The sequence below is a fragment of the Oreochromis niloticus genome, linkage group LG23, assembly GCF_001858045.2.
Source record: "Oreochromis niloticus isolate F11D_XX linkage group LG23, O_niloticus_UMD_NMBU, whole genome shotgun sequence".
Taxonomy (NCBI): Eukaryota; Metazoa; Chordata; class Actinopteri; order Cichliformes; family Cichlidae; genus Oreochromis; species Oreochromis niloticus.
In genome coordinates, this window is record NC_031986.2 from 17530894 (window position 1) to 17554680 (window position 23787).

Consider the following 23787-nt stretch of genomic DNA (forward strand, 5'->3'; position numbering starts at 1 on the left):
GCCTGCGAAGGAGGAGGACGACAACCACAAAATAGGTTGCACCTCATTGCGCCTCACATCAAGTCACATCCTTATTAGATAATTCCAGAAGCTCTGCCTAACAATAAGAAAGCCAGTGTAACATGAAGAAGCACAATTAACCTATTGCACTGCTAGTGTGTGTATGTGTGTGTGGTTTTTTTTTACGGGTGTGGGTATGTAGATCCACCCAGCTGTATCAAATGAAGTTAAATAGCTCGCACGCTAAGCGAGTTAAATCAACTCAGTGATGTAATTACAAGGAAATATATTTTGAAGTGTATAGCCTGAATAGTAATGTGACTAGGAGAGCTTAAATTACACAAATATTGCCAAATATTATACCTCAAGCCGTCAAATTTACACATTTTTCAAGGATTTTTATGCAGCAGCAATATTGCTCTGTGGGGGTGGATGTACAAGAATGAGCCCCACTTTCTTGCTAAGGAGTTGAGCAGTACAACATACACAGAAGCAATACAGGTGTTTTTAAAACCATTCGTAAAAAACAGCTTTTATGTATAAAAGAGTTGTTCCAACTGAAGCGCATGCCATTGAAAGCTAAAATGGTGACAAAAGAAATGGGATCAGGCAAAAAAAAAAAAAAACGAGAAATGGCTCAAATTTACATTTTTTAAACCAAAATAATAAATAAATGAATTAAATATAATAACGGAAGAGACTACGGTAGAATAGAACTGGTGTAAAGCTCATACTGACAACACACCATGGGTAAATCTGCCAAATGTCCGTGTGGAATGCCCAGTTCTCTGAAATAAGATACAAGAGTAAAACGCATTATTCAACAGTAAAGGCAGCCAAACACTGTATTTAACACAGAAAAACAAACTGCATAGATTCCCATTTACGGAAAAAAACTGTGGTCCTTAATGAAACCGCTCATCCTTAATAAAACCCTGCACTTCAGGCATCACAGTTTTCACCTGTGTCTATGGTGCATCTCCGGTGCTGTCAAGCCAATTTGCGTTTATACTTCACTGATATCGCGCTTCGCTAAAAGGTCAAAAAGCCCTACAGATACTTAATTTGTTTAGCATATTGATCTTCCTGTCAGGTCCTTGTTGGGGAATCATCTGGACACAAAAATACTTTGAAAGCTTTGTGGTCAAATTAAGTGAGTTTAGTCATGGTGGATGTTTACAGTTGTATTTAGTGCTTTCCAATTGTAATTTCATCACAGACATACAAAAATGGGGAATGTACTATAAATAGGCGTTTTCCACAGCAGACCTTTTGCCTCGTCATCTGAGGAAAAGCACAAGTGTAACTAATACCGGTAATTACATCTGCCTTTTATTTACACACATCCTTCTGAGCCTCCCTTTGGCTTCCGGGTGTTTTTCATGCTTCCCGACTGACATGGACTAATTGAAAATTAATGGACTTCAGGTTCCAGGAACTAAGGTTATTCATTACTCTTTTCCTACAGTGACGAGCCAAAATATCTGCTGTGGAAAATATTCTAGCTGACTATATCACAATATACCAGCACTCACGATAACCTTGATGTTTGAAAAATGAAGTAGTGATATCACTGAATTATAGATGTATGGCACCTTAATTGCTATAAAAGGAAGCAAAAAAGGAAATTACATCATGCTAGCTAGCTACTACTGCAGTAGCTAGGGTAGTAGCTAACTAGCTAGCTAGTTGCTACACTTTGTGGCTACTATTGTGCAGGAGAAAAACACTTGAAGCCTCTCGCACCCAAGAAGAGTAAATGTAGTGCCTGTATGTTTTGGACATGATCATTGTGGGGTGAAAATCTGATATTGTGGCATTCCTTAACATGATCTCTTTGCCCTTGCTGCATTATGACATTGCCTGTAAATATGAAAAAAAAAACACTTTATAAAAGATACAGTGGGATAACTGCACTGTAAGAAACTGTCATTATAAATTATAGGTACATTTCTTGAGCAGTGAAGTTCATTCTTCACTACTGAAATAATTTCTGTGCAAAGTCTAAATTAATTAAGTGATGTGTGGGATGTGTATTGTCTCAAAGGACATGAACATCACCTGCAGTAGAGGTGGGCAATTAATCTTTCCGAGGGCAAACATAGGAAACTGGGACTGTTGTGGAGGGCCGCACCAAAAGCTTATAAGGAGATAAAATTGTTATTGAGCAGAATTGAGTTCAGTTTATTGGCACGGCCCTCCACAAAAGTCCCAGTTTCTTATGGCCCACTGGGAAAAACAATGGCCCACTCCCAATCTCCTAGAATATGACTCAACACCTGTAAGTGAGAATCCTGCCTAGATACAGTGAATTCACAGGGCCTTCTATGTAGCTGAAATGATAGTCAACCCTCTCCAGTCTTGCACTCATGTTTGAGGAGAAGCTGTTGCTAAACAACTTGTAAACAACATGGCAATTCCTGACTAAGAGAAAATTGTGATCTACAGTAGGCAGACATAGAGATCTCTTAAGTCACGCAAATGGTGAATACAAATAGTATTTTTAGGTTCTTAATAAACAAAACATTTCTTAAAGACTATGTTCAACTATAAATTTGGGACATTTTTAATGAATGGGGCCATAAGTCAGTCAGTTTTGCTAGCCTCTTGTTCTCCTCAAGTTCAGTTGTCCAGATATGCTGATAAAGATGGTGAGAGGTGATTGAAAGCCATTAAAAAAGGGAATGAGGCTCAAAGTTGAAATTCTGTATAGAGGTACAGAATAAAGTCATAAAAAGGAATAATCTGCATGTGGTTGAAAAGAAATATTTTCTACGCAAACTAGGCCTGGTAGATCATTGTGCTAATTTTATTTGTTTTATTCTTCCTCTCTTCATTACATCATCACTTCACTTGCTACATGCTTTACAACTTCTTAAAAGCCGCAACAGGTCACTATCACAAGGAAACGTGAACATTTCAAATTGATAAATGCTAAACTGATAATCATCATCCAGGTGCAACTGTAAAATCAAGAGATCTTTTTAAAATGAGAATATGTGACAAATTTTGAGTGTCGGTGCTGTTAAAGCAGCTGGTGAACCTTCCTGGACAGTCTGTCAATCATCACAGAGGAGCACTCCTCAGAATGACTCACGGCTCTGCAGCGGCTTGAAAGCAGAAATAGGAAAAGTGCAAAGTGAAGTGACTCATTTCACACTTATCCTCTCTCCCCCCCCGCCACATTCCCCGCTCACTTCCTATTGGTTGATGTTTTTGTGTCAGGCAAATTGATTAACAGTTGCCTGGTGGTAACCGCTGTTTGACAGATTGCCCTAGAAGCTTCCATCGTTGTCATGATCTCCATTGTTATGCCCCCAAGGCGGTCATATCAGCAAAACCCAGCCACAAACGGCGTCCTTTGGAAAATTTGGATTTGGCAAAGACTTCAAAAACATATTCTGTGGGTATAATCTAAATCCTTCCAGCACTATTCCGACAAATCTGCTGCTGGAAAGCGAAAGAACACGTCTCAAGAGTTTTTGATGTGGATGTAGGATTCAAAAGAGGCAAAGGGACCGTCAGAAATCAGCTTCGTATTGTGCGTCGCTCACTTCGTAGCCATTGTGAGTAGCTGCCCTGATTCTCATGTCTCCATGGAGTGTAGCCTACTGACACACTTTTCATCTGCCCCGAATTTGTGAAGCCTGTCATACGAATTTCTTATTGTATAACAAATCTGTCTCGATCACCCGAGCAACATACATATTTCATGACAAACAATGTGCACACTGTAGCAGAGGGAGTGCATTTGGACTTGAGGGTGTGAAAATGGATGTTGCCTTTTTAGATTTTCAGGATGAGCGTCTTCAGAAATCATTTTGAATGTATTCAGGAAGGTGAATTACATTTTCCCTGGGCTGACTTTCTCTGTTCGATTGTCCGGATTCATCCCTAATTTTTCAACAGATATCAAACACAAATGCAGAAAACAGCAAGCATCACATTTAATAATTTAGTTCCTGTAGCATTTTCCCTACAGTATTGAAGTTGATCTCATTGTATTAACTTAAAAACATCTTAATCCTAATTGCTGATGTGTATTTTAAAGTCGTTTGCCTTTGGCAAATCAACAAATGTCAGGTAAAGGGTGTGGCATGTCATCCTAATATGTTTAAAAACCTACAAATCTAAAAGAAAAGCATCATGACTAGTGCTTCATAAAAGCACCACTGTGGACATTCTTCCGTAAAGAAGCAAACTCACCTGAAATCTCTTCTTGGACCAGATTTTCTTCATCTTCAAGTGTTCAAGATTACCTGTGGCATGAGCTCACGAAAACATCCCGGCCACCCCAAAAAGCCCAGGGTGTGGCATCAACAACAACATAAAAATCAGGATTCAGAGCGGGATTCAGCTGCCTTTTTGTGCGTGGGCGTGTTTACTCTCCAGTCTGGCAACAAGACGGGGAGAAAGGCAGCGAGAGAGAAAGCTGGAGGATGCAAATAAGCCAGAGCCAGGTGTCTTTGTGTCTGAGTGTGTATCCGCTGATGTGAACAGCGTCCCTGTCTGACGTAGAGGCTGCCTTTAGAGGGGGCAATTCTCAGCTGGTTTGTCTAAACTCCCCCCACTCTCTGCCCCTCAATCGAGAGAGAGAGAAAGAGAGAAAGCACACTCAGAACGAGGGGAGGTGGGGGTTGTAAGTCTGAGCATAAGGGGTGCGTTGGGCTTGATTGCAGTGATGAGAGTGGAGAATAAGAGGAGGAGGAGGTGGAAAAATGAGAAGCTTCGGCAAAGCGTGTTGACTTTTCTCTGAGTCGGAGGACTTGGAGATGAGAAAGAGCAAGGCTGATGCAAATGAGTCAGTTAGAGATGAACGAGAAGGGAAAGAGATAAAGAGAAAAACGGAGGGGGGGGGAGCATGAGGGACAGATGGGGGAAAAGATTCATGAGGGAGGAGGCAAAACAGGAGAGAAGGAAAGAGAAAGCTGGAGGAAGAGGTAATAAATGACAGAACTAGGGAAATAAGAAAGATAGAAATGAAAAAGGGGGGAAAGGGCAAATAAAATATAAAATATCTATGCTATATCTATGTTCTTCTGTTAATGCACTCCCCCCCAACAAACCAAATCTTTACCACCATCCTTACAGCTTCTCCCAGTTTATTCTCCTCTTTGTTATCCTCTTCAAGCAAGGTCGCAGCCTCTCAGAAAAACCCACAAGCCATCAAATATTTATCTGTATTTCATGTCGGTTACCTTTAACCAGTGATAGGGTCTAGACCTCAAGCAACTGAGGGTGATATGAAGTAGAAGAGCAAATGCACTACCCTACATGCATTAGAGGTCAATACACAACAAACAGCAGCCATAGTTTGAGGGAAACCTAAAAGCGTCCCCATTTTTGAATAAATAATTTTGTCAAATAAACAACCAAAATTTAAAAATTTAAAAAAAGAAAAACACCGCAGAGCGTCGATTGCAAGTTCCCATAGTGATGTGGTTGTTGTCCAAAATCCAGAGATATATACTCTAATTAAAATGTGCAACTAAATAAAATTGTTAATTGCTGATACATATATATTGCTATAGTAATGAACACTATTGCTGAAGAAGGCCACTACAAAAAAATCATTCCTATTCCTGGTCTTCTTGTTCTAATTCTTTTTACTATTTTTTTTCCTATTCTTATTCTTATGCTAGTTCCCATTCTGATTCTTATTCTTATTTGTATTCCTATTCTTATTCTTGTTCCCATTATTATTCTTATTTGTATTCCCATTCTTGTTTTTATTCCTGTTCTTATTCCTGTTCCATTCTTATTCTTTTTCCTATTCTTGTTCCTTCCTTCCATTCTTTGTCCTATTTTTATTCTTATTCTTGTTCTTATTCTTATTGTTGTTCCTATTTTTTAAATTTTGTTTCCATTCTTATTCTTATTCCTATTCTAGTTCTCATTCTTATTATTATTCTTGTTCCTATTATTCTTATGGCAGTTCCCATTCTGATTCTTATTCTTATTTGTAGTCCTATTATTATTATTGTTCTGATTTTTTATTCCTGTTATTATTTTGTTCTCATGCTCATTCTTATTCTCATTCCTATTCTTATTCGTATGCTAGTTCCCATTCTTATTCTTTTTCTTATTTTTATTACTATTTCTGTTCTTGTCCCCATTCTTGTTCTTATTCTTATTCTCATTCCTATTCTTTTGTTCAGTACTGTGGGGTTATTGTACCATGACTTTACATGTTCCATGTGTTTTTTAAAAACTGAATTTAAAAATTAAACCAAAAATGACTGCATTACGAGTGCCACTCCCTCTTTTACTCTTTACTGTGATTATTACCTCCATGCAAACAAAATTTTGTTCCTTTATAAACAGCCTACAAATAGAAACCAAACAACTACCAGTAATCCGCAAATCTTGTCCATGGCTCACCCACAGAGTTTGTTAGGGTTTACAAGTGAGTGATTTTTACACTCACTTGTAAGTACATTGAAAGTAGTAGCAAGGTTTTCTTTAATGTTAAGAACATTAAAGTGAAGACAGAGTTTTACATTGAGGCTAAGGCTACGTCCACACGTACACGGGTATTTTTGAAAACGGAGATTTTCCGTTTTCGTTTAAAAAAATAATCCCGTCCACACGTAAACGCAGACATGAAGGAAAACGCTGCTAGGAACATGCCAAAGCAACAGGTGGCGATATATTCCTAACCATGTAGAAATGTTGGCCAATCAGAAGTCTAGAAGCCTCGGTAGGAAATAGTAAACAAAGATGGGGCATAGAAGCAGAACCGAGTCGTATGTGTGGAGGGACAGTAACTGTGTGTGTATATGTAAGCATTTAAACCAGGGGTGCCCAATCCTAGTCCTCGAGAGCTACCGTCCTGCAGCTTTTAGATTCATCCTTGTTCCAACACACCTGAACCAAATGAATGTCTTGTTATCAGGCCTTTGCCAAACTTGATGACATGCTGAAGAGGTCATCAAACCATTTGATTCAGCTGTGTTGGAGTAGGGATGCATCTAAAAGCTGCAGGACAGTAGCTCTCGAGGACTAGGATTGGGCACCCCTGATTTAAACACTGCAGAGAGGACAATTAACAGTAACAGTATTGTAGAAATTCATTTCACCGAAACAATAACGTGGCGCACAGTGTGACGTCAAAAAAGGCGCACACCTTTGACGCTGCGTTTTCTCCGTTTTCCTCGTCCACACGTAAATGCAAAAACGGAGTTTTCGAAAATATCCACCCTGGCAGGCGTTTTTAAAAATCTCCGTTTTCAGTGACTGAAAACGCCGTTTACGTGTGGACGAAAGGTGCAAACGCATAGAAAAATCTGCGTTTTCAAAAATACCCGGGTACGTGTGGACGTAGCCATCTTTCTTTACTTTTTAACTCCAAGAAAAAAGTACTTGTGGAAGCTGTTTGTCTACCTTAATTACGGGGTCTACTTTACAGTGCGTCATCTCCTCAGTTTAGCCACATCCTTATTTAGTCTGCCACACATCTCAGCATTTTGCTACAAATGCAGAGTCTCTGACTCACCATTACAGTTACCATCCATGCTCCCCCAAATGTTGCTTTTTGATGTATTGAGGGTTTGGGAGAAAACAACATTTTCACTTTGCATATGACCACACTCACATCTATTGTTCAATTGTTCAAGCAACATAAGGAATGTGGATGTTTTTCTTGACAGGCCACTAGTCATTTTTATTGTGTATTTGCATATTTTTCTTAATGTGTTTTGAGTTTGATCCTACGCTGGAGCTGCCTTGTGACAGAGATGCAAATATTTTGCTTACTGTTTGTAGATATCGTCTTAGAGAGATTTAATGCACTGTTAGTTTCCTTTTAGGTTCACTGGTCTTTATCACCTCCTAAATAAAGTCTGTTTCTGTTGCTTCATTCCTAAGTGCTCTGCATTTTTCACTAGAGTTAGGATCACAAACTTTATCTGTCTCCCATCATGTCAGTCCATTATAGATTTTTCTGTTAAAAAGCCAACTTTGTGCACCTGGAAATTAAGTTTTTGAGAGTGGTGAGATGAGACATTACAGTTGCAAGCTGTAAAACATATGAATATACAAAACACTGTGGAACTGTTGGTAATTTTCTCCAAGGACTTTACCTTTCACATTAAGACAACTGACATTTTTCACATTTCAGTCATTGATTCTTCTATTTTCTTAACTCCTTCATGGCAGCTGTGGCTCAGGAGGTAGGGGGCTCCTCTACTCATTGTAAAATCAGTGGTTCAATCCCCAGCTACTCCAGTCTGTGTGTCAAAGTATCCTTGTGAGTGTGTGTGATTGGATAAATGAGGCAAGTAGTCACCCAAAAGTGTTATTTAAGTACTAGTCCATTTGCTTATCCAACTAGGGTCTCCACTACTCCTATGGCCAAATTACAATCACCAAACACACAGAAAGGCCCTGTCCTGTTTTGCTTTGAGGTGACAATGCTAACCACCACACAACTCTGTTGCTTAGTGACAAATGGTCTTTTAAAATTTGGAACAGTTAAATGAATTAAAGCTGAAAGATTTACTCTTTCTTCGACATTTCTCCGCTCTAAATGACTATTGATAAAATGCTTTTTCTACTTAGATGCTTCTGCAAATCAGACAAAGAGAATATTATGAAACACTCCCTTCCAGGATGTCTTTTTTTTTTAATTTTAAGAAAAGGTCACAAGACTATTGCACCCACCTCCCACCGTCCAACCACCTCCTCCATTAAACCTCTTTCTCTTGATTCAAATTAATTGTTCTTTCAGATGTTTCTGTACTCCCTCCTCCATCACATAGATCTAAAAATAATTACAGGCAGACACAGATCTTTTTTTTCTCTCTAGCCACCCATAGTCAGCATCCACATATCCGCACACCTTTTCTATCCTTGACTGCTGACATGCTTTGCCAAATAACATGGTTTTAACATAGCGTTGTTAAGTTAGGCATGTTACTGTTTCTGGCCGTGCAAACACACAATCAATATGTGAGATTTACTCCAGCTGGGCCGCTCTCTGAACGTGGGTTTTAATTCTAGTTATTAGCTTTTTCCCTCTTGATGCATTTATCCGATGACTGTCACCCAGCTGTGAAAGATATATTCTTCTCCTCGAAACATCACAAACTAGGTTTTCACTAAAACGCAAGCCCAGATGCAACGGATTGCAGTTTCCCATTGTTATTTTAACAAACCTCCCTCTATTCACCCTCGCTCGCCTCGCTTCCTCCTCCATCCATCACCAGTGGCCAGAGGCATTCAGTCCAACAGAGAAAGCGAAACAATCGATACCAATGCTTTATGCGTGATATGGGATACACCCCCAAGTAACAGTTCAAACGCCCCCCAGATCAATAAGCCCATCAAAACACAAGTTTCCATGACCATCATCCAATGAAAAGCCAGATACGGTGGCAGAGCTGCTAGGAAGAAACTCATGAGGTGTTTTTTTTATACTCACTAAAAGCCACAACGAGGCAGCTGCAACCAATCTCTGGCTGGGATATCATACACTGTCAGCCATTAAGAAAGGATAATTAGATTTGATTGGTGCATGCTATCTATCTTACTTTGAATCTGGTTTCTTTGAAGCTTCAGGCAACATCACTGTTCAATGCACTGCTCAGACCTTCAGCATACATAGACAGAATCCTCATTAGTGACCTCTGATATGTTTCAGACACATCTGTGCAAACCAAATGGGCTCATATTTCCTCCTGAAAGTCGGATTTAAACATCTCAGCTGAATAAACTCAGTGCAAAATTTGTTTTCTTGCAATGTCAACACGCACGGAGAGATAGCAAACCATGAATGAGCATTAAAAAGACTTCGGACAGGTACAATTTGGAGCATGGTACAGTTTAATTAGCTTAAAGCAACAAGAGAGAAAGCAGACTTCACGGAAACCCATTGATTTTGTGACAGAGGCTGCATTCTGTGGAGAAGACTTGATGGATGCCTTCCAGGCATACAGCTTTATCAGCAGCAAGGCTGGCATAATCTCCCTGCAACAGAAAACAGATTCTGCTGCTGTTAGACTACACTGTGATCACACCATTTCTGTTTTTCTCTGCAGACCGCATCTTCATTTTTAACCAGGTTTGTTAAGCAAATTCAGCTGACCCAACGACAAAAGATCTGTTCATTATTTATTGTATTGATAAACCAATCTCTGCCTTTTCCAGCTTAATCTTTTTGAAATTCACAGTCGAAAAAGATTTCTTATTTCTTAGAATCTTGCCTTCCCCCTCCTTTTAAGAAGCCTTGCTCCTGATTGGTTGGCCCTCACAAAGCGAGGGTAACTGACCTCATTTTTAAAAACTTCATCCATGTTCAATATGAGCATCCTCTGTTTTAACTGTATATGGGAATGTGGGGGAAAAAAACGTTTTCACAGAGCTCTACGCAATCCTGTGGATAATTAAGTACACGCTTACTGCTCCATAGGAATTAAGAGGGTAATTTAATCAAATGCACTTGATTAGCTGATTACCAAACTGTGTGAAGTGAGAAGTTTTGGGAGTTTGCTAGGCTTTCAGGTGCGTGTTAATACAACGCCACAATGTTTACATGATTAGGTGTCCTAGCAAATTCACCCTCAGGTAAGACAGTGTAATCCTCAGAAGAAAAAAAAAACACAACAGAGCCAATCTCAGACTGTTCAGGCCTCAGTTACCATGTTAAATGTTAATGTTCATGACAGCACAATTAGAAAAACACTGAACAAGTATGGCGTGTCTGGAAGGTTTACCAGGAGAAAGCCTTTACTCTCTCCAAATAACATCTAAGCACAGCTTCAATTTGCAAAGTTGCATCTGAACAAACCACAAGACTTATGGAACGATGTCCTTTGGACAGACAAGACCTAAGTAGAGATGTTATAATGGTCATAATGCACAAAACCAAACCCAGCAGATCAGCACAAACACCTCATACCAATTATGAAGCATGGTGGTGGAGGGGTGATGATTTGGGCTTGTTTTGCAGCCACAGGACTTGAGCACCTTGCAGTCACTGAGCCGACCACGCACTCCTCTGTATAACAAAGTATTCTAGAGTCAAATGTCAGGACATCTGTCCTACAGCTTAATTTTGGCTGAAATTGGGTCATGAAGCAAGACAATGATCCCAAGCACAGCAGCAAATCTGCAATAGAATTACTTTTAAAAAAAAAGAAAAATCAAGGTGTTGCGATGGCCAAGTCAAAGTCCAGACCTCAACCTGACTGAAATGCTGTGATGAGACCTTAAAACAGCGATGGATAAATGAATGCCTGCAAATTAAAATGCAAGAGACTGATAAAGTCACATAGTACACAATTACTTCAACTTGATACAATAAGGTTAAGCATAACAGGCCCACTTTTACATTTCGTCTAGCTACCCTAATCCTATAAGATGTTCATCTAATTTGTGAGATTTGTGGACAATAGACAACAAAATAGTGGTTTTTTTTCACAAGCTTTTCAAACAATGAACCACATGCTGATCTCTTCTGATATCAGCAAAAAGAAAAAACCTCATGAAATTTTGAGTGTACGCCATTGTTCAATCATTAAATGTGTGTAAAAAACAAAACCAAAAACGAGGTCCTTTTTCTATTCCATATGCTGACTCAAACTTGTTACAAACAGTGCTAAAACTCATCCTTTCTATCCTGGAGTTTCCAATGTTGGATACTATTACAAAATGCAATCTCCATCATTTTTTAAAGGTTGCCAAGCATAGCACCAAAGAGGTCGCGTGGTACCGCCGTAGTGGAAATAGCTGTAGAATTTGTTATGCTTTATTTATGTTGCATCTATATTGGTAGAGGTTCAGTAACACCTGTGTTTGCAGGCTCGGTGTTACAAGATGGGTATTTATTGTTTAATTTAGAGGTTTTTACGAGTCTAAAGTAAAAATGTGAGTTCTGTTTTGTGGGTTTTTTTAAAAAATCTCGCTATGGACAGATGATATATGAAGAAGAGACTTATTGCATTTCAAATTTCTCCAAAGGGCGTCTTATTCACCGAGCCCAAGATTGTTGACATTTGCTGGTTGTTGGGTGTTTTTATATATATATGATATATGAAATATATTTGATATATGAAACTGCCTACAGACCAGACTTAAAGTCTCACAGTAAAAGTTGAAAGTAATCTGTGAAGCCTGCAAAATTATGAAGAATTCTCACAAGAGATCTTTATATGCTGCCAGATAAACAAACAAAAAACCTTCAGGAGCTACAGCATGATGAATCAGTTCAGTTTGTGAGGTACTTTGGAAATCCCAAATGACAGTGGCCAGCGTTGACAGTCACAGTGAAACCTGATCCTACCACCTAATCCTGACCTAATCCCTGAGGGTTACTGTGAACGACTGTGTACCAGCAGGCTGGAACACAGCATTCGCCAGACCAGAGGCTAAACAGCGCAAGCTTTACCCTCACATATTGCCTCAGCTGCCTCATGAGACTAGAGAACCTAATTAATTGTCCCACATCCTTAATCCACTTGAACAAAATGTTTAGAGAATGTGAAATCATCAAGGAGCGACAGATTACTTCTGCTCCAGTATGGCAGTTTAATACATACAAGAGGTCTGGGTCGAATGCCATGCTGTATATGGCTACCGAGGCATTGAGTTAGGAGACATTAGGTTTAATGTTTGCCCACAAACATAACATCAACAACACCTAAAAGCACATAGGTAAGATTTCCATAAAAGTGCTGATTTAAAACATACATTTCAGGTATTTCCATGTTCATGTTAATCCTGTATAAGACTGTATATGCACTTTTAAAAGCAACAGGAAATGCTCAGATTTAGCTGGTGATCATTCTGTGAGTCCAATTTTAATTTGTGCTTTTTTGACGTCAAATCTAAACCAGTTAAAAGTCAAAGAAAATCAGTTTATAGGCAAGTGCTATACTAATAATTTCACAAAACAGGATTGGTGTACTTTGAAGTAAAGCCTGCAGTACAAACAATTATCCACGAGGATACAACAGAGACACACTGAATCCAATTAAGCAGGAACAATAGCGGCCTCAAGTGTATTGCCTTGTTTCCATTTCCATTACAGCTGTTCCACTTAGTTGAGTATGCACACTATAACTCCCTGCAATAATATGATCATTCTCGTACTTCAGCACCACAAAAATAAGATTTTTTTGGTCGTAGTACATAGTTTCTGTTGATGCCATCTCCCACTCACCTCTTTGTTTCTTGCTTCTCGGCCCACTCACACCTTCCCTAAAGCTCCTCAAAGCTTTTCGTGCATCGAGTAGCTCCTTCCTGGACATGGCTTGTGTTTTTCTCTTGTAAAATCCTTTAAAAAACCAACCAGATGGCTACTCCTGCCCAAACGAATTTCTTCCAGCACAAGCTCTTTTCTATTAAAACCTTGCTGAGAACATAGGACATTCCTAAATTTTTCCAAAAGGCCTACATTTCTCAGAATCGTCTTTTTCTTATAAAGATGCCTCAAAATGGCTTCTTCTCTAGCATGAAATGGGGAAGTGGTCCTGCAACGATGCACCACCTTAAGATAGCTGCTAAACCTCCAAACTTTGTCATGTTCAGCCCATACCCCTCTCCCTGTACCCCCCAAAGTCCTAACGTTGACTGCCAACTTCAGTGGTCTATTTCAAGTCCTGCATAGTTCACCCCCTACAGTTGTACTTTCCCTCTGCACCCCCTTTCACAGCCCTCGCCCACCCCTGGTTATAGCAGGAGATTAAACACACGGCAACACAGAACGACCTTTCCTGTCCTCTGTGGGTCGCTCTGTTTGGACCACGGGCAGTTTTGAAACTCTAGTGCATGGCAGATATGTTGTAGTGCACCATTAATGATATGGTATAACACCTCATACATTATGGGACAATGAGACAGTTACAGGGAGGATTGCCGAAGAGTCGCGGCCCTATTTCAGACAGCTATGTGCTCATGAACCTTGATGCTAGAGGTTTTTATAACACTGTAGCCTTGTCCCACTTAAAGATGAAGTTTAAACTGAACTCTGTGGCCGGATGAATAGATTAACACAAGGATATGAGTGACTGTGGAATGCAGTGCCATTGCTATTTCCTGAATAAGAATAGCAAACCTGACCACGGTGTTATTGTTAGTCTTGTACAGCAGGACTGAACCTTCTATGACTATACCTTCCATACCACCGTGACTGGTCTTTATATTGGTTGGAGCTCCACTTTGTACATCTTTCAAATATTTTAACTGATCATCTGCATCCAGAAAGAAATTGTTTAAATCACTGGGGTGTGACTGAGCCGATGATTTTTCACCTGATTGGCTGTATAGACAACATGTCTTTGTTGTTCGGTAATCATCTATGGCACAGGTGTCGAACTCCAGGCCTTGAGGGCCGGAGTCCTGCAGGTTTTAGGTTTGTCTTTGATCCAACACAGCTGATTTAAATGGCTAAATTACCTGCTCAACATGTCTTGAAGTTCTCCAGAAGCCTAGTAATGAACTAATAATTTGATTCAGGTGTGTTGAAACGGGGTGATATCTAAAACCTGCAGGACACCGGCCCTCGAGGCCTGGAGTTCGACACCCCTGATCTATGGCATCTTGGGCACTTCTGATTTACTTTATTAGCCCATGTTGATAATACAAATTCTTTCTTTATGTTAGTGTACACTGCTAGATGACATTCCAGGTTTTAGCTACCTAGATGACCTTGTAATGTATTCCTAGCTTGTCGTATGTCAGCCAACAGTAGCATTAGCTCTCATTGATAACGACTTCAACTGTTCGTCTCAAAGTGGAGAAAAATCTATCTCGGGATTTGCCCACTTTGCGTTGTTAGCAAGTCTTCGCCCATCGTCGGTGGATGTCAGTAATATTCTGTGGACACATTTATTGATTGCGTCTTTCAAGTACCTCAACTTTTTAAACTCCCTATGAGACAGATTAAATTGTGAAGCTCTTGAGAGACTAAGAATATGTATAAAACAGACATCACCTGTGTAAAAACAAAGCAAATATTATCCTCATTGCAGAAATTATTTGACTGCCTGCTTTTCCCATCTTTGGTTGGTATTTGGCAGCTTTGCAAATAAAACTTGGACGTCATTGTCAACAGGATTTATCAAGTTCCACCTTAAATGTATAAATAATATTAAATAATATTGCAGCCAGAGCAGGAAAAAAGCAAAGATTACAGCAAAGATGTAGCTGTGTTATGTGTTATGAACCCTTAGATGTCTCTGGATGTCCTTTATGTTCTTCCCTAAGCTTGGGTGCCTTTTTCTAAAGAACTTTTCAAATGTTACCTTATCAGTAACTGCAAGTCGTGTCTGACACGTTCACTCACACCGCTGTATCACAGTTTTTCCAATAATTTATTGTAAAAGTAGCTTAAAAAAACCAAAAAAAATGATGGTCAATTTGCCATTTCCTGCCGTTTCATCAAACTGCTAATCCAGCCTTATGATGTGTGACGGCACATTAATGCCGTACGACAGAAGGTGACGTTAATAAAGCAGTGTGGGCTCGTGACACCACACCGCTCTGGTTTCTGGTTGGTCTGATCGCACAGGATGATATCTTAAAGTGACAGACCTGAGTGCCTGACTCACTGAGTGATGCTCAAAAGCAGCCAGAACACCCAGTGACTGCACCCACATGGGCAAGTATACACTAACCCCCTCCAGTCCCAGCGCACTCTCCTTTTCTTTTTATTCATCAAGCTGAGCGTGATTAAGTGTGACAGTGCTGCGTCTTGACCGTGGCGAAGCTATAATTATCTGTGATGTCTGCTGGTGCAATCAGAGAAGGGGGCCGACGGCATCCACACATCACTAGAGCACGAGCCCTCTGGCTGGCACGGCACATACCGGGCCATAAATAACCACAAGGAGAGTGAGAAGAGGGGAGATGTAAGAGGGAGGCAGTGGTCAGGAAGATAAGAAAATAAAACCTACAGGATGGATAAAAATAGAGAGCCAACAGTGAATGGCTGGTTTTCACGTAAGCAGCAAGAAAAAAAGAGAAACAAAGCCTCTTTTGTCCAATTTAGGCCCCTGTATGACGTGTGCAAGTATATCATTATGTCCTCTAAATCGAATTTATGCTGTCTTTGTTATCACATAGACAGAAAGCTACCTTCACTGGTTCCCTTGCCACAAGGGGTCGCCACATGTAGCTACACAGGTTCGATTTGACAGGTTGAGTTTTACGCCCTTCCTGATGTAACCCCATCTCTGACTGGAATTGAACCAGCAGCCTTTCGTTTGCCAAGCAAATGTTTTAACCACTACACGAGAGTTTAAAAAAAGAAGCCTGAAACTGAATATTTAGAGCAGCCTGAGCTTTTGGCTCATAGCGATTATTTGCACATGAGCTTAGTATTTGAATATTTGGCCATGTTTAATAATCTAAACATGTCAGCAGTGTATATGATGTATGTTTCAGGAAAAAGCAAGAGAGGGCCACGTGACTGTTGTGTCCCACGACAGTCACATCCAACTTAGTTCTTTATTTTAGTGATTTAAGTCTGATTTAAGGTGTCAAGTGTATTGCTCTGTGCATAAGGAGAAAAAAGTAAAGCAAACAAACTGAAAAACTATGCATGGCTTAATGTTTCAATCAGTCCAAAATGAGCAGAGGGAGAGGAAAATAAAGATAGAGGAGAAATAAATAAAGACGTAGGTAGCCGTGACAGATCAAAACCAGGAGAGTGAGACAGAGAGTGCAGAGGAGCTGAGTGATACAGTACACCAGCTGGACCGTACGTGCCAGCTCATAGTGTGAGAGCTGCTGACATGTGAGCTCAGCAGTCAAATTTGTAGACAGGACAGGGCACCGAGACTGTGACGAAATGTTCCCAGCAATACAATGATCGCACTGCAAGCCACACAAAGCACTCAAAGTGATGATGCAAACTGGCTGTGAGTGTTCGAACCTACTAAACATCACAGGGATAAGCTTGGAAAATTAGGTCCAGTGCTCTGACTATCTACTAAAGGCGCTGAAAGACTGGGATTCATGTGAAGTTTAATGTGACATTTGTGCCCAAAATGTTGGTTTTAAGTGGTCAGAATCAGAATACTTTAGTAACCCCACAGGAAACGATGTAATTTGATAATATGTAAGACTTTCATGTAATTTTTTTATTTAAGTACAATATAAAATGGTAAAATTCATGGTATGCATTCAGTTTATACCAAGCATGTTTTCTTTAATGGTTGAATATTTGAATAAACAAACCTCTGATTTTACATATTTTTGTTATATTTTACTCTAAATTATGAATAATCCTTTTTTTTTTTGGAGTGTACAATCTGGTAGTATGTTCCTTCTCCAGTAAGTAACAGGAGCGTGGAGCCGAGATGGGCAGCGTTACTGTATTTCCGACTACTTTTTTCAAGTAACGAGTAATGTAAGGGATTACTATTGCAAAAAAAGTAATTAGATTACTGTTACTTTCCTGTAAGCACGCTGCATTACTGCATTAGTAAACCGTCGTGCTTTTGTTTGTGAGAGTGTCTCATGACGCTGACATAAGCGACGTCCATCGCAGCAACAGACGTGTGTAGATCAACAATGGATAATATGGAGTGCAGAAAGAGTACAACCATGCAGGGTTTAAAACTTGGAAGTACTGACATTACTTTGAGTTTGATTCCGTAAAAAGGGACAAAAACATTAGCGTCCGCTGTACACTCTGCGTGGGAAGAAAACTTCCTTCTACAGCGAAAAAATTAAATTTCAAATCTGAGCAAGCACTTAGCAAGCCGCCACCGGCCCCACTCCTGCCTAAACAGGTGAAAATAGATTTAAGAGCAACAGGACTCAGTGCCGCTGGATCTTTGATTTTATTTATTTTTCGCTGTGTTTTACTTGCATCTGTTTGAAAGAGTGAGTGTAAACACAAATCATTATTTTATTTTATATGCTGGAATATGCAGAAAATAGGTTTAAATGTTGAACAATTTCTTCATCTCAAAGACAGTTGCATATAATTTAATTTTTGCTTAATGCAATGTGCATAAAATTAAAAGATTAAAACTAATAAAATAATTTTTTAAAAGAGGCTTTCCATTTGATTCAATTGTATATGATGGATTATGCATAAAAAATACAACTGGGCTGAAAGTTCTATTGCTTCTATTGCTTACGTATTTAGGTTGTATCATGTTTTTAAAAAGTAACTAAGTAACTAAGTAACTAATTACTTTTGAAAATAAGTAATCGGTAAAGTAATGGGATTACATTTTTGGAGAAGTAATCAGTAATTGGTAACTAATTACTTTTTTCAAGTAACTTGACCAACACAGGTGTGGAGCAACAAACAAATGTAGACAAGCAGAGTGTTAGACAGTCCATGACTGTGAAATGTCTTTGACAAAGACACTAAATCATATGTGCTTTCATGCAGCAGTATCTGCTACATGCTACCTTTTTCATTCTGACTACTTCACTTCATAGCCTGCACTTAAAGTAGCTGCATTACATTGCACTGACAGGATGTCAGCATGTGGGACTTGGAAAAACTGATGTTGAAGATATGACAGATGGGACTGATCTTTTCTTTTTCTTTTTTTTTCTCAGATACATAACTTATGCCTCGCATGCCTTGCTGTGTGAATTTATGCTGACAAGACCAGTCATCCTGAGCGAAACTGTCTCAGCCAAGTGTTCTAATTTTGGAAGTGATACAGAGCTGCAAAAGCAGCAATATCTTTACAGCTAAATGACTTTTTACAGCGCCGTCACAGCCTTGGTCTTCTGTTCAATCAGCTGTTAAGCATTGGCTTGGAAATATTTACCTTCCCAAGCATTTCTGCAGTTTCAAAAATCCATACAGAATGACTGAAATCAGCATTTTAAAAAACTTGTAAACAAGCTATGAGGTCTTTATTTTCAGTCGAAAGACATTTCTACTAAAGGTGAGCATTTACAGTATTGAAGCAAAAACCATTTTACACACTTATTTATCTGCAGAACAATCCACGCAGTGACTTTAATATCACTGTGCTTATTTATACAGCATTATAAAATCAGCATAACACCAAGACCTTGTCTACTACCAGAGACTGAAAATTTAAAGTTGACATCTACTTGAATTTTGTTGTATTATTATTATATCATTGTGCGGGTTGTATATGCCAAAATAGCAAGTTGTCGAACTAGTGATACAACCGATGAGTGGCCGGCAATTCATGTAGACAGTCTACTTAAAGTCTTGAAGGATACTTTCCGCAGTCTACCAGGAGGTTTTCTGATTTTAGTTACAGGTGCAAAATACAAGAACAATATACAACGTGCCTAAAAAATAAGAATATTTTGTTTTCAACAGGCTTTTGACAGATTCCTAAAATATTTGTGTTTTCGTGCTTTCATGCCAGGCGCCCTAATAAATTTGTTAAGAACTGTATAGCATATATCTTCTGTAACGTTCAGCTGTGCAGCAGAGAGAATGCAACAAGCTAATTTTAAGTGTTTCCCAGTGAGGCTCTGCAGACATAGACGATGGGCTGACTATCTGAAACTTAAAACCCAATCTCGGCTCTTGGAACTTGGGTCGACAGTTGATTTGTCTAAATGCGCTTTTAATAAGTAGGATAAAGTTTCAAGAAGATAAGGATTAACAAGATGAGCCAAAATATCGACAATGAAAGGCGGTTAGTTTATCCAAAAATACAAAAATATACTGGAGCCACAGTGTTTGCCACAAGTCAAAGACTACACGAGTACAAGTACAGGATTAGTGTAGTATTTGTGCAAATCACCGGTTGGTCTTACTGAATCAGTTATATATCATTAAAGCTTAAAATCCCTCATCATGATGGCTTCCTTTGACAGGAATGATGTGTTTAAGCTCATTGTGATTACCTTCACCGAGGTCCATGACGGCCAAAACGGCACTACACCTTGCCTCTCCCAGCTCATTGGTTGCCACGCAGGTGTACAAGCCAGCATCATTTGTGCGGCAGTCTCGTATCCAGAGCCCGCCCGAGTCCTGGGCTTCCGATGGAGATAAGAGCTCATCGTTGCGGTACCAGGCCAGCGAAGGTGTCGGATGCCCCAGCACTGACACCCTCAGTCGGATATCACAACCTGTTCCCACTGCTGCTTTACGGAGCTTACGCACAAAAACGGGTGCTGTTGGTTCTCGGATATTAGCCCCGTTTTCTGGAACGTGGTCACTGCTGATTTTGGCCCTCTTGGAAGGGATGTTCGAACTGGAACTTGAACCGTGGCTTTCTGCCATCTTGACTTCTTAAAGACTTTTTAATTAACTGTACTTCTTATCTGGTAATTGACTGGGTTATCAAGATGAACTGCATTTATTGAATGCCTCCTCTGAAAGACTCCATCAGTTTAGATGTCTCTGGGCTCACTGGGAGTGCAGAGGGGGTTTGAGCTGGGATGTTGCACCAGGAACTGAAAAAAACCAGAGTATATTTATCACACTGACATCAAAGTTATCTACCGATCCCAACATGCCAAAAAAACCCAAACAAACAAACAAACAAAACGGAGATATTTTTACTCTGTAATGTATAAAATGTATTATTTTGAAACTGGTCATTAAAATGGCTTAAAAGAGGCTGATTGTACCCTTTGTAATGTCTCTATATACCAAGTGAAAGTAAAGTCATTATAAGTGACAAAAAAGCATGCTGGTCCCCAGTGCAAACCTGAATATTTTTACAGCAGAGCCTATGAAATTGTGTGTTTTAACCCAAACTGTGACCTTTTGTTATAACCTCAATTCCCCCCAAAAATTTGGATGATGTGAAAAATGTAAATAAAAACAGAGTGCAATGATTTGAAAATCTCAAAAACCCATATCTTATTCACGGTGCAGAACAGAAAACACATGAAATGTTTAAACTGGGACATTTTAGTATTTCATAGAAAATATTAGCTTATTTTGAAGCTGAAGGCAGCAGCACAAAAGCCTGGAAAAATAAGTGGAACATTACGATAGTAACATGTCAGTAACATGATTGAGTTTAATGTAAGTAAGTTAAGTAAAGACGGGCAGAGGTTCACCCATCTGCAAAACAAAAACTGCATCTACAAATTCTGAAACAATTTCAGAATAATGTTCGTCAATGTAAAACTGTAAAGATTGTGAATATTTTATCATCTGCAGAACATAACATCATCAAAAGATTCAGAAGAGCTGGAAAAATCTCTTTGCAAAGGCTGAAAATCAATACTGGATGCTCATGATCTTCAGTGAGGATTCTGCCTTAGAAATCACTGCAGGGATACTTTCAGAAGTCACTGTATGTGTATGTCACTATTGTATGTCCTCTCATTTTGGCACCCGTGTCACGAAACTGATGAACCACAGAGAAGTCAAGCTGTGGTAGCTGGGAGGGAGGTAGTGTGCTCAACCAATTTTAGCACCTTTTTGGATGCCACTAGTGGGTCTTAGACTAAACAACAGCCTGGACAGTTGAAGAGTGGTACAAGTTGTACAAAGGACTGTGAAGCCAAAGGTCGTGATTTGGTTTCCTTCACCTACCTGCAGTTAATGTTGGCAATTTTTTCTAAATGATAATGATACTAATCAAATGAGGGGAAAATTCATTCAATTTGAAATACAATTATGACAATAAAATGACATTTTTTGCCATTTAAAGGGCAGAATTTCATAAGCCTGTGTAGGAAAAAGTTTAGTGATCACTCCAGATGACAGCAAGTGGAGAAGCAAAATGAAAGAATAGCTGGCGGATTTCTTTCATGTGTTAATGTATGATGTTTCATATGCTGATCCAAGGAGTCGCCTAAAATAGGCTATATAATAGAAAGTAATGCACCTTACCTCTCTCTTTCCATCAAAGCCGACAGGAATCCCTTTGGACATCCCCGCAAAGTCCATGTTAAGGTAACAAGATCCATGGAGCAAAATGTTTCATCTCAAATCATTTGCTAAAGCCCGTGTCTCTCAGTGTCCTCAGCGAGCACGGGCTGTAGGTGTAAGGCCACCCTAGATCATGTAGCATTAGCAGCCACGGCCATGGTCCCTTTCAACAGCTTGAACCCTGGTGAAGGGTGAGACAGAGACAGATCCCTTTTTTCCTAAATGTCAAACGACTCAGGCCTTCCGGTCTTGTGTTTTTACCATTAAAAAAATGTAAGTGCTTTTTAAAATCTACACCCTTAACCTTTTTAGGCTTTAATGTTCTCAAGTCGGTTCGTGTTATCTGTCTCCTTCTCTCCCTTGTCACTGCTTCACCCCCAACTCCTGCAGGTCGGGAACGACAGCTGCACCACCACAGATAGGTCACATTTCCTAGCCTGCCATGTATAACCTATTCTCACACACACACACACACACACACACACACACACACACACACACACACACACACACACACACACTCATGCATGCGCAATACACTCACACAGCCCTTTAGATAATGTTATCAAGCAAAGTGTGTGCGTGTCTGAGTGTGTGTGAGTGTGTATGTGTGTGTGTGTGTGTGTGTGTGTGTGTGTGTCTGTTGGAATTGCTATAAAAAGAAAGTCTAAGAATAAAGACAGGAGTGATTCATAGAACTGTAGGGCAGTGATATAACGATACAATCTAACTGGGAGGAATATTTACTATGTTTGCTTAACTGAAGCATACTGAGCAGCTGTAGGTTTTGTAGAGCTTTTATAAAAATAGTTCTAAGTTGTTGTAGCTTGTTTTTCTCTCACTCCATCTCTCTTTTATTTTGGTAAACTTCCATTCACTGATCAATAGTTCAATAAGAATTTGGGCTTTAAATTCAAAGCAGTGCTTGACCAGTTTTTACAGACACATTTAAATGACAGCTTGAATAGCTAAGTTAGTGTGGCAGTGAGCAAGGTGCGTCCCTAGACAGTACCATATTCAGGACCACTTTAGGCGCGTCTGTTTAACTCCTCTTAACCCAAATATGTAATCAGCCAATCACATGGCAGCAACGCAATACATTTAGGCATGTAGATGTGGTCAAGTTGACCTGCTTGGGCTCAATCTGAGCATCAGAACGAAGAAGAAAGTCCAATTAAGCGACTTTGAATGTGGCATGGCTGTATTTTATAAACAGCCATCTCTAGGGTTTCAGACCACAGAGAATGGCCTGAAAATAACCATTGAGCGGCAAGTTTGTGGGAGAAATTGCCTTATTGATGACAGAGGTCAGAGGTGAATGGGCTGACTTCTTTAAGCTGATAGGTACTGTATGCAACAGTAACTTAAATAAGCAGCTCGTTACAACTAAGGTATGCAGAAGAGCATCTCAAATGCAACAGAAGACCACACTCCTGTAGGCTAAATAGGAAACTTAGGCAATTAGAGAAGATTTGAAAAACGTTGCCTGAGTCTCAATTTCTGCTTCAACATTCAGATGGTCAGAATTTGCTGTAAACAGATTCCTTCTGCTTGTATCAACAGTTCAAGCTGCTAGCGGTGTAACGGTGTGGGGGATATATTCTTGGCACACTCTGGGCCCTTTAGTACTAAATAAGCATCCTTTAAATGCCACAGCCTAGTTAAGTATTTTTGCTGATGATGTCCATCCTTTATGACCACAGTGTACCATCGTCTGACGGCTGCTTCCAGCAGACTAACACATCATGTCACAAAGCTGGGATCACCTCAAACTGGTTTCTTGAACATGAAGATGAGTTCACTGTAAATGACCAACACAGTCACCAGATTTTCGCAGTCCAATAAACCAGCTTTGGGATCTGGTGAAACAAAAGATTCTCATCATGGGTGTACAGCCAACAAATCTACAGCAACTGCGTGACGCTGTCATGTCAACATGAACCAAAGTCAAAAAGTCGTTATATAAAGAAGAGAGTCTGATTTGCCATCCATCT

At 39.7% G+C, this 23787-nt stretch overlaps 1 protein-coding gene across 3 annotated transcripts in view; it reads right to left on the reverse strand.

Moving 5' to 3' along the window:
* The window catches only part of LOC112841745 (striated muscle preferentially expressed protein kinase), a 28542-nt gene extending 6367 nt beyond the window's left edge, over positions 1-22175 (reverse strand). Inside the window, exons 1-2 of one of the 3 annotated variants that reach the window (XM_025903417.1) lie at positions 21755-22175; positions 19807-20358 (exon numbers count right to left, since the gene is read on the reverse strand). In XM_025903417.1, the coding sequence (XP_025759202.1) occupies positions 19807-20185 (379 nt within the window). In that variant the 5' untranslated portion in view covers positions 20186-20358; positions 21755-22175. Of the gene's footprint in view, positions 1-745; positions 789-4206; positions 5327-19806; positions 20359-21754 lie in introns of those variants that run through there. The other 2 variants (XM_025903419.1, XM_025903418.1) reach the window with 2 other exon arrangements.
* Between the last annotated feature and the right edge of the window lie 1612 nt (positions 22176-23787).